This window comes from Chaetodon auriga, chromosome 8, assembly GCF_051107435.1.
Source record: "Chaetodon auriga isolate fChaAug3 chromosome 8, fChaAug3.hap1, whole genome shotgun sequence".
Lineage (NCBI taxonomy): Eukaryota > Metazoa > Chordata > Actinopteri > Chaetodontiformes > Chaetodontidae > Chaetodon > Chaetodon auriga.
Genome location: NC_135081.1, coordinates 1,031,290 through 1,043,464, shown reverse-complemented (window position 1 = coordinate 1,043,464; position 12,175 = coordinate 1,031,290). Strand labels below are relative to the sequence as shown.

Sequence of the window (12,175 nt, the reverse complement as noted above, 5' to 3'; positions counted from 1 at the left end):
TTTAAAACCTTACTCAGTCAAGGCAGGTTGGAGATTGGTCTGTCGTTAGAGACGACTTTTTTAAGCAGTGGTTTAATTAGAACTGTTTTAAAAGCTGTAGGAAAGGTGCCTGTGAACAGTGAGTGATTAATTATTATTAAATATTCCTGTGAAACAGTTAAAAAAGCATTTTTTAAGTAGTAGGAATGGGATCAAGAGCACAGGTAGAGGATTTTAATTCATGGACAACTTGATAATTTTCAAGTGCACTGCTGTAAAGCATTGCAAGGTGCATTTGGATTTTGGAGTAATACTGCGTGGTACATTGCCCATCCGTTTCTGAGAGACGTTACGTCTGATGGCTGCGATCTTTAAAATAGGCAGAAAATTGAATGCATTTTGTAGCACTCAGGTGATCTGAGTAGTGGTTAGGGGCAGGACTCATGTGCTCCTGTGCAGTAGGTTTTTCTGTTTAACAAATCTTGAGTATCAGCATCCACAATCAATGCAGAATTGTAAAATAAACTGGGGACAATATAAAAAATAAATGAAAATCAATGATGATGGCAAAATGAAAACATCAAATGTGCTTCACAGTGTCTGTCAGAAGAGAGGCAGTTTTGTGCCATATAGAAATTGTTTATGGATGCATGAAAATGTTGCACATCAGCTAAGGACAAGTCTCAAGTTGGAAGCTGGTTTTTTACATTTATGGATTTGATATTTCCCAGACAAAGAAGTTTTTAAAGTCATCAACTGTTCTGTTGTTAGTTTGAGTAGATAAAATCATGTGCAGTCATCACCTGGAGCCATACCCCCAACATGTTCACACTATACTGTACCTGCAAACAAACAACTGAAGACAGCTGCAGTCAAGGCCTGGCAAAGCATCACACAGGAGGAAACCCAGCATTTGGTGATGTCCATGGGTTCCAGACAGTCATCACCTGCAAAGGATTCTCAACAAAGTATTAAGAATGAACATTTTATTTATGATTATATTCATATGTCCAATTACTTTAGGTCCCTTGAAATGAGGGGACTATGTATAAAAATGTTTGCAATTCTCAAACCTTTCCTCCAATTTTGATGTAAATACCCTCAAATTAAAGCTGAAAGTCTGCACTTCAGTTTCATCTTATTTCATTTCATATCCATTATGCAAATATTTCTGGACCTAACTATTTTTTAGACCAGCATTTTTTCTTAGTTATTGAATTGATTGTCTTCTTTACTTGAGCTACTCTGTATTTTTCTCAGACATAGTGTACCAATAATTCCTGGGGAACTCCCCACTGGTTTTGATCACATCTGAAATTCATATGTTATTCAGAAGTTGATTTAGTCTGTCACCTTCACCAGCATCACCATCTGGTCTTACAGACACTCTGATAGCCAAGATTCTCTTTCTGGTACTAAGAGAAATAATTATAGAATAAAGTCTTTGTCTCAAATCAACACTGTGTCTGTCACATGTGCAATATCATATTGGAACTGCTGATGCGGAAGACATGCTGTATATTGAACTAAGCTTTACAGTAAAACTTATTCAAATACTTTTCTTTTTGATAGATTAATTGCTTCGATCTCATTATAATCTTTCCTTCAAGCTGTGACCTGGAGCAATTTGTCGTTCATTTTGGACATGTACATTTATTCATAAACTTTGTAAAGACATACCTTTAAGTTAAACGTGTTCTGAAGTTTTCGTATAGTTAAGTTCCTTCCTTTGTCTCTTGGTGGCACTGTTCCTTATGTTATATGTTGAGTTGTCGATAAAGTTGGTGGGGGAAAAAAACATCTACGCTACCTCTATGCGACTGCATTCACAGACCAAAAAAATGGATGTCAGAAAAGTGACGCTATCACTGTCTCTGTAAAGTTGTTAAGGAACTACTGAATAAAGCAGAAGTACCTACAGTTACAGTGCCCAAATGCATAGTGGGCACATGTTCAAACAATAGTATCTCCACAAATTCAAACTGACATGGCTAGATCTCTAAATTGGTATCAGTTCAAAAAGTCAGAATCACGATATCGTCGATCACCATTTGGCAATCCGAACACGCAGCTCATCGTGTGATAACTTCAAAATTGTGGTAATGATTTTTCTAACGTCCAGGTAACTTAGAGCCACACGAAAATGACCGACTACGCCGAAGAGCAAAGGAATGAACTTGAAGCCATAGAGTCCATCTACCCAGACTCTTTCACAGGTTTGAATTTCATCAGTGTACCAAAAACGATAGACAGCAAGCCCACAGGCTAGCAAAAACAGTTAGCCAGCTGATATGTACCAAGGGACAAATCAAACAAACGGAGCCAAATATTGCCTTTGGTACCCAGTGGTATAGATTTATTGTTGTTACGTTACTCGAACTAAATGTCAGACATGCAGCAGTGTTTGACAAGCTCTTACGTTGGGCCCTTGACTGTATCTTAACCGACCAGGAAAGTACGTCAAAGATTTGGCATAAATTCGTCCCATATTGAAGAGCACTATATGAAATCGATCAATGAATATATTGAATGTGCATTTTTAGGTATTCCGGGCTGTTCTTAAAGTCGATATAAATCAAATATATATCATGTGATGGACTAACTTGAGTGTTCATTACACTGTAACGTTAGCTGCTCAGGTCGGTGAGTGAATTTACGAGATAATAACACATAAAAAGGTGCTATTGTCCTCAAAGTAACACCATCTATCTTACGACAATCTTAACAGCATAAACAACATTTTTTTATGATACCTGATGTGACCTGGGCAGCTTGCCCCGGGCTATCGGATTTATTTATTGGTATACAGTGACTCGAGGTAAACCTGTTTGTCAGACAGCAAGATGTGGAACTGATGATACTAATGCATGTGTGTTTGTAGTGATTTCAGATGACCCCACCAGCTTCACCATCACTGTAATGTCAGATGCAGGAGAAAATGGCGAAAGTGAGTACACTGATGTGTGTGGTTGCAAAATGGTATGCATTGCACACATGGCAATTAAGCATTGTTATGAAATCTCACCTTGTTTATTATGAAATCTGTGATGTTAAAGGAGACTTTGGTCATGATGATAAAGGAAGTGATTCAAAAAATGTTGTGAGAGAAAAAGTAAGCATGATTGAAACAGTATGACAGAGTTGGTATGAGTTGTGTAAGCTTTTAGTAAACACTTTACAAAAATTAAACTTGAAAGTTAACATATAGTGGTCTGTCATAATATACGCTGTCTGTTTTCCTCTTGCAGCTGTGGAAGCAACAATTAAGTTCACATATGTAGAAAATTACCCAGATGAGCCTCCGCTGTGGGAGATCCACTCCCAGGAGAACCTGGAGGACAGTGATGTGGAGGACATCCTCACCTTACTGCAGCAACAGGTCTATCCATATGAACTGAATAGGATTTCCTTAATATTTATTGGTCCCTATCCACATCCCCTGTCCATTGCCTGTCTGTGAGTAATGTTTTGGTCACTGCAAAAACAGCAAACATTAAATCAAAATTTACTGAAAACAGCACAACTTATAAAGCATTGCTCCTGTCAGGAGTCTGTGAAGATTCCAATTCATCCAGGTCATGCTTTTTCTAAGTGCTTTACAAAGGCAGCTGGGCTGCTTGAGTTTCCTGAAGACATTTTGTCCCTCATCCAAAAGGCTTCTTCAGTTCTAGCTGACTGGTGGGGACTCCCAAGCATTTGTCCTCTTGCAGGGTCATTCACCCTCTCATTAGAGCCAGAGGACCATGTCCTCTGTTCAGTGATGGTTGTTAAAGTTTGACATAGATGGCTATGACACCACTTATCAGCCACTTCCAATGCAGTCCTGAGATCCCTCCTCAGGCGGCATTCACACTATGACTCATGTAATCCTAATGCCTGGGACTCTTCAGTTGCCCTTGTAAAGCACTTTGAAAGACCATATAAGGTAAGTCACTTGAGAACAACCAGTCAAGAGTTGACACTGAGATCATACCAGACCATTCCTCTCCATTAAAATCAGATTTGACAGAGGTTTAATAATACCTGTGGCAAATCAAAAAATAAAAATGTGATAATGTATAGTGTTTTTGTTGAATCCAATCAAAATATCTCTTTAGAACTAATTGGGTTGTTGAATTGTTCCTATAGATGACCACTGTGTGTAATCAGTATCAACAATGTGTTTACCCGGATACCCTGCAGGCAGAAGAAAACATGGGCATGGTGATGATTTTCACCCTGGTGACAGCCGTTCAGGAGAAACTCAATGAAATTGTGGATGTGATGAAAAACAGACAAGAAGAGGAGAAACGGCGTAAAGAGAAAGAGGCAGAGGAAGCAGAGAAGGTAAGAATGGGAAAAATATACGGTTTACATACATTTCCCATAATTCCATATAGTGCTAAATTAATATATCATTAATTTAAATCATTTTTCTTAGCTCTGGTTTAAGTACATAATGCTACTATGTGTTACAGACAGACATTTACTAAACCAGGTTTTACTTAACAAATCTGGTTAACTTGCACATCTTTCTATAAAGTTCTTGTAGTTTACAGACAGTATCTGGAAGTTTTGTATAGGTTAAGGAATAAATGTGGTCATTGATATGGCAAAATAATGATATGTATTATTCGACAGGTAGCATTCCAGGGCACAGTGGTAACCATTGAAAACTTCCTTGCATGGAAAGCCAAGTTTGAGGTGGAGATGGCCGAGCTGAGGAGAAAAAAACAAAAGGAGGAGGAGCAGGCAGGAAAACCAAAACTCACTGGTAAATTCTGATGCTGTTACTTAAAGACACTTAAGCACAGCTGAAAATGATCAGTGGATTAAACAATGAATCACTTGACAGAAAATTAATTGATAACTGTAATATCATTTAAGTCATTTTTCATTGCAAAACATTTCAAGGTTGGAGGTTCCCAGATGTGATTATTTGCTGCTTTTCATTGTAGTTTCTAAATACTTTTACTAAACAAACACTGTGATGGTGTCACTTCTGACTTTGAGCAACTGTGACATCAATTGTCACTTTTTTCAAAATCTTTACGAACCAAACACGATTAATGGAGAAAGTAATCAGCAGATTAATCCATAATGAAAATAATCATTAGTTGCAGTCCTATACAAAATAGTTCAAAATGCTCTCCACCTCAACCAACTACAATGCCAAAATCCTGACATTAATGCCTCATAATAACTCATAATGACTCATAATAATCTAATGATATATATTTAGTATGATATTGTAGCAGTCACAGTTGACATTTTTCTGTATTGAGTACTTTTACTTTCAACTACATTTCCTGATTATACTACTTACATACAACATTTTCAATGCAGGTCTTTTACTAACATAGTATTTTTACAGCATGGTAGTCCTATTTTAACCAAAGAAAAGGATATCAATACTTCCTCCACTACTGCATGAATATATGAAGTACAAAAATATCATCTTTACCTCACCAGGTAAACAGCTGTTTGAGAGAGACCACAACTTGGACACATCTGATATTCAGTTCCTAGAAGATGGTAAGGAGTGTATCTGAGTATGAATGTTTGAAAATGATGCTGTTAATGTTATTAAGGTTTCATTCTGGTACAAAGAGTGAAAACATTCAAAAATGTTTTTGTAGCAATGAAAAGAATTACAGCGTCTATTTAGGATGAAAAACCTTTTCATTTTGATGGACAACAGCATTAACACTTTCAATTCCAGTACAGGTCACAGCATGTGGTGGGGTTGGTTTTTCATCCATCCCAGATGATGTCCATGGTCATAAGGCACTATTTTTAAAGAAATTGTAGAAACGTTTTTAAACTGGATCGGATTAAAAGATTTTTCGTACAAGCATGTTTGAGACAGCAAATTTTGAGATTTGAGCTATGGAGCTATTGAACATTGTAAGAACATCATGAATAAAGGACTGTTTTTGGCCACAACAGAAAAGCTAAACTCTTTAGTTCCATAGTGGATCTACTCAAAAATGACTTTATTCTGACACACGCGTCTGCTTTCTTCATCTGCAGCTGGTAACAACGTTGAGGTGGATGAGTCACTGTTCCAGGAGATTGAAGACTTGGACTTGGATGAGGAAGACCTAGAATTTGACCCTTTAGAGATGGACAATGATGAGGACTAAATCAGGAGTAGGACAGTACTGCTGAGGACAGGGCTATACCTGCTCCTCTCTGGAATGTGATCATATGACCAGACACATCAAGAAGATCAAACAGCTGCATTTATTTTTTAAAGAATCACAGCAGTTGGAGAGGAAATCTTCATTAACAGTATATACATATAGACCCATGAGCGTTCATTTCTATGCCCAAATAATTAAATTTACTGGATAAATGGCAGACTTGGTGCTGTTTGACAGTTTGAGAGTTTCAGATTGTAGTTTCATTACTGATGTAAAAAGCATTTTTATGTTGTTGCTGGTTCAGAGGGAGGTAATTTAAACACATTTATATACCACTGAGTTGTTGAAGAGTGCATCTACATGAGTCAATTTTCTAATCATTTGTGCATCACATTCTATAACATCATATGATCATCATATGATATGATAACTGATCATGTGATTTGTGTGTAAAATCTTCATCTGCCAAGTAAGTAGTAACTACAGCTTTCAGATAAATGAACTTGAGTAAAATACTGTAGTGACCTCTGAAGTGTTGGACAATAGAAATAGAAAACATTGAAATACTCAAGGTACAAGCAACTCAAAACAGTAGTCAAAGCTGCCTTCACTGATTGATTTATTTTTTTGGTTGGAGGATAGCAGCGGAAAAATATGCACTTATAGTGGATCGCTATTTTCATGCTTTCTGAAGGCAAGATGGTGCAGGGAGCAGACACGCCGTAAACAGCTGAGTAGCAAAACCTTGAAACTGAATAGCCTGGTCTTAAAACTTACAAGAACTTCTCTCCATTTGATGCTTAATCTATCAAATATGTTCAGGATCTAGTAAGTGAGCTCAGTCACTCTCGAACAACAATATTCTAAACTACAGCATGGCCAGAACTAACTGCTACTACTAACTAACTAAAGCTAAGCTGCTCCTAACAACTGCTGCCGACCACAGGACATGGAGACAAACATCAGAGGATCTAAAAACGCTTTGCCTTCCAAATTGACAGAATAAACAAAAATGTTGCAATTCTGAATGTGACTGAAACTCTTCAAAATATGATGGAGAAATGCAATTTAAATGAAACAAGCTAACCATATCTAATATGGCAAAAGCAGAATTATGAGAAGAAGTGAAACAACTTGGAGTGAAGAACACAGAGCTGGAAACAAGGGGCTACCGAGCAGGAAAAGAGCTGCTGAACTGGACTGCTACAAAAGAAGATGGAATTTAAGATTAAGTGATCAGATCATAGAGATTATTCCATACTGGAGGTAGAAGATAGATCTCATCCTTGATTCTGTGCGCTGTCTAGGACTGAACTGCACCAATCATCCTCGACAGATGCAGTTCACTGGGATTGCTTTTTGGAGTTGAACTTAGGCGACCCATCAAGCATCACCCCATCTGCAAAAATATCAATGTCCCGTTTGCAGAAGACATCATTAAGGAAGACAGGGAAGCACAAAAGGCTCTGTGGACATAAACTGGGCAAGCAAGGAAGGCAGGACTTGAGACTATATGCTGTCATGGGTATTGAATCCTACAAGTGAGTTTTGAATAGAAGAAATAATTTGTTCAGGGTTCTGCTACTAAAAATATTCATTGTGTATTAGAAAACACATTTATTCTTGCTTTACAACACTTTAGATAATTCAGTTTCTCTTTTTGTGTTCTGTGTTCTATGTTTCAACTGAAGAACGATGTTTGTTTTATTTCTGTTAAAGCAAGAGCTTTAAGGGTCAGGCCAAAAATAAAAAGTTTTTTTTATTCTGGGAAGGGAAGAGAAGAAGGCCACTATTATTTTTATACAAGAAAATCATTCTAAGGTTGAAGATATTTTATTTTGGTCGAAGCAATGGAGAGACGAAGCTTATTTCACTCATGCCATTTTTAGATCAGCAGGGGTCCCATCTTTCTGAAAAATTTCGCAGTTAGATTGTATCCCATTTTTGCCAGAGATGGCAGGTCATTGACAAGTTCTTATCTTGTCCATTGACTAATCAACATATATGGTTATGGCAACGACAGCAAATGAAAAATGATTCAACCAAATTGCCTTTCATTCAGATGATCTCAAATTATCACACTCAACTGATAGTGTTACAACTGGAGGTAATCTTAACTTAGTCCAGGATGAATTTTATGATAAATATCCCTCCAAATACTCTGCAAGTTGCCCTAATACCACATTCAGTTAAAAAATAAAAATGTAAAATATCTTAAAGAAAAAGAACAAGTCATCAAAGAATTATATTTATGCTGCAATAAACATAACCCTACTGAAGATGACACACAGAAAATAATAAAGCAGTTGAAATTTTGTTTCAGTGGTAACTGACATTTTAGTAACTGACCTTAAAGCTGTAGTGACATTAAAAAACTAATTGTGTTACGTTGGCATATGAGAACAATATTTTTGAAAGACATCAAGTTCCCATAACTTAAAAAACATAGAAATGTAATTCTCTAATGCTTCGGGGTTTACACTTAAATAAAAAGAAAAGTGAACTATTTCCTGTACATGACAAACCATGAAGAGATATTTGTAATATTCCTATGAAGTCAGAAATCAAATACCTGGGAATTCCCATTCCAAATAAATCTATTAACAAATTCATCATTTGGAGAAACAAAAGCACATTATATGAAAAAATAAAATGGTTAAAGAAATAAAAGATGGTGGCCTAAAAATCATTGATTTTGATTGCCTTCATGGAACTTTGAAAATAAATTGATTAAACTCCTGGATGAAACATAGCAACTCCTTTTGGTACTCTACTCCAAATCACTTGAATTGAATATAACTGGAGGCTTGAAATTTCTTCTTGTCGCAGACAAGACAGACTGATATTAATAAACTTCCTGTTTCATTTTCAGAGTGTCATAAACAATTATTGTTATATTGGAAAATGTTCTACGTACATAACTTTTCACCTCATACTACTGTACTGTGGAATAACATTTATATATACCCGAGTGGAATAAATCTTTATTCTATGAAGATTGGTTTGAGAGAAAGATATCGTCTATAGCTGACTTAAAGGATGCTATGAGATTATGATAAATTCTGCACCAAACACAGTTTCAACCCTGAAAAACCGGACTACCTCAATAATTTGTATTTGGGACAAAAAAATATAATGGCATACCCACCTATACAGCTGAAACTGGCTTCACTATGAATTCAGTGGAGTTTGATCTTGGACGAGACAGATTCTAATTATTTCATATGAATCTGTTTCACTGAAAAATGATTCCCTTGAAGACAATCAATCAATCGATGAAAAAGGCATCCTGCATAACTTCCATAAAAATTAAATTTATAGTCAAAGAACTATGTATCTATGTATGTTTTATTGGATTTGATTAATTTAACGTTACTGTATTCCCATACTGTATTTTTTTGCTGAGTAATGGGAAATGTAAATTTTGAAGGATTATTAGTTCACAGTTTGTGTCTGTTTTCCTTGTGGTTGGTTTGTAACACAGACATCCAGTGAGGTGCTGACTGAGTGATTTGTGAGCTGTAGCTTTGCCAGTAAACACAAATCATAATCATTCAATACATCAATTTGTGACAAAAAAAAAAAAATGACAGTATAACCCTGCAATGGATTATAACGGACATTTTGGGTGTATTCGTCCCTGTTTTTGCTTAAGTTTATGATATTTGTTCAACCTGTCTATCATTTCATGCTGAAGTCATGCCGCTGGACCAGCTATGCCTAAGTTCTCTCTCAAGTTAGGGTGCAAAGTCCACACTAAATAGTAAGGTAAAACTAGTAAGTTTAATGCTGTGTTGATGTTTGTACCACAGAAATGTAAGGTTCATCTGAACTACTCTGGCCTAAAGTCCAACCTAACCGAAACATTGTTGCAGAGAATGACAAAGACAAAGCATTATGATAAGGTGATAACTTTACAACCTGAATCTACAGCTAACGTCACTGTAAAATAAAAATGCCAACACAAAACAGCCAGTGTAATTCAGCAGCTCTACATTTGTTATACTTTCTTATATTTCAATATTTCTGTGCAAGTATTTCCACCACAGAGGGTATGAATTGCACACTTAGCAAATTAAAAGGTAAGTGGTAAATGGACTGTATTTATGTAGCGCTTTTCTTGTCTGATGACCACTCAAAGCGCTTTTACAACACAAGTCTGCATTCACCCTTTCACACACCCATTCACATGAAGGCTAGGCCACCAGCTCATTTGGGGTTCAGTATCTTGTCCAAGGATACTTCCAGGGATACTTCCAGGGATCAAGCCACCAACCTTCTGATAAGTGGACAACTGCTCCACCTCCTGAGCACAGAATTTAAAAGGAACAAAAGTACACACTTTACTAATTGCTTTCTGTGCATGATTTATTGTCACAACAGGTCAGCAAATCTGTTTTAGGATGGTTGCTGAACATGCACGTTTTGTTTTTCATTCTTTTTATGTCATTATTTCACCACAGTTATGATTTCGTCCTTTATTTTAGCTAAATAAATAGGAACAAAATACTACCGTTGTACTATACTAATAATATTGTTTTAAACATATGAAAAAACACGTAGACTACTTAATTAATATAAAATAAAAATATAAGAAAAAATAAATCCAGCAGCATGGTTCCACATTTTTATTTACAAACCTGTTTGTTATCTAGGCAGCATCAGATTGGCAACAGACAGAGTTTCAAATATTCAATAAAAACAACAATTGTGAAAATATATTTGTTTTGTTCACAGGGTGAAACTAGCTGCCACAGGAGTGTCACTATCAGGTTGCAGTATTAGGCCATATAAATTACAGAAAGATGAAATACAGAATAGGTATAGATTCTAAAAATGTACACATCAGTTAATACATTAAGAAATTAAAATGATCGCTAAAAGAATAATAAACAATCATGGGATAAAATCTCAGTTTAAATGTTGAATAATGTGGCAGTTATACATATATTAAATTTAAAAAAAAAAAAAAAAAAAAAAAAAGATTAACAGGAGAAAAACAACACAGCCTTTGTGCTCCCAAGTTCCAATAGAAAAAAAACACCCACAAAAGATGCTTCCAATTGAAATATATTATTAATACATGATTACAACTTTATTTTAGCCTATCAATATTACAGTATTATTATTATTATTATTATTATTATTATTATTATTATTATTATTGATACATCACATCTAACAACTTTAAACAGCAGTTTTTCATTGAAAAAAACATTAACAATTATCAGTTGACAGAATCTAACTAACAAAATAAAGTTCTTTTCAACAAAAACTGAACATTGTAAAAAAGTGTTTTCTTGAGATAATGTCAAATTAAATTTCATCCAACTAAAACTTAAATGATGTTGGTCCCACAAGCACTCATCAACATCTTTATGTGCACATATAACTGTTCCATCATTGTTTTCATCAGTGTAATGTGTGTATTGGGTAAATTAACTAAGGAACAACCCTCCTTTACACAAGCAAACCATGTCAACTACTAGAGCTAGCTACCATTCATTTTAAACGTGTGCGAGTACAGACACAACTCAGTGTTTATAACTTTAACATCAAATGTAATAAGTGAATGTAAACTTTGTCTACCAATTAGCGACAATAACAGCAATAATTTGAGGTAAATGTGGGCTAACTGATATCTGGTTTTGGTAGCAGTGAAGTGTTGCTCATGTTAACCCTGCAATTACAATGCATCTAGCTATTATCTTACGATAAATATTAACTAGCGCTGATACCACTATTTACTAGATTTGTGACAACTCAGGTCATGCGTTAGAATGTCAAAAAACGCAGACATTGCATCAGTTTTCAATCGACCGTGCTTGGGACAGTGTTGCCATATCCTCAGTTATTATTAATATTGTTGTTGTTGTTGTTGTTGTTGTTGTTGCTTAACCAATGTCCCACTTAGAACTTTTATGAACATTTGTATTTATATTACACAATACACACACACACACTTAGAGAAAGAGGAAGTCATTTTATCAAGTCATAAGTCATTTTTAATTGCTTTTATTTGGCAAGTTTGCAAAAATAATCACGTCAGTTGGCGTCATTTAATACAGAAC

At 35.6% G+C, this 12,175-nt stretch overlaps 1 protein-coding gene across 2 annotated transcripts; it reads left to right on the top strand.

The window, feature by feature from the left end:
- Positions 1-2,010: 2,010 nt before the first annotated feature.
- Positions 2,011-8,491, top strand: rwdd1 (RWD domain containing 1). Of its 2 annotated transcripts, none has more exons than XM_076737883.1 (7): positions 2,011-2,195; positions 2,861-2,926; positions 3,228-3,358; positions 4,162-4,305; positions 4,600-4,732; positions 5,431-5,493; positions 5,992-8,491. In XM_076737883.1, the coding sequence occupies exons 1-7, from the start codon at positions 2,123-2,125 to the stop codon at positions 6,102-6,104; spliced, it is 723 nt and encodes a 240-aa protein (XP_076593998.1). In that variant the 5' UTR covers positions 2,011-2,122; the 3' UTR covers positions 6,105-8,491. The 2 variants fall into 2 exon arrangements, with proteins under 2 accessions (XP_076593998.1, XP_076593999.1); XM_076737884.1 differs by having other exon boundaries at positions 2,016-2,195; positions 4,600-4,729; positions 5,428-5,493.
- The last annotated feature ends 3,684 nt before the right edge of the window (positions 8,492-12,175 follow it).

Bases quoted from the DNA above. Each gene is read 5' to 3' on its own strand.
- rwdd1 (XM_076737883.1), top strand. From the start codon at position 2,123: ATGACCGACTACGCCGAAGAGCAAAGGAATGAACTTGAAGCCATAGAG. The intron at 2,927-3,227 runs GTGAGTACACTG...TTCCTCTTGCAG, and splicing joins TGCAGGAGAAAATGGCGAAA to CTGTGGAAGCAACAATTAAG. The intron at 4,306-4,599 runs GTAAGAATGGGA...ATTATTCGACAG, and splicing joins AGGCAGAGGAAGCAGAGAAG to GTAGCATTCCAGGGCACAGT.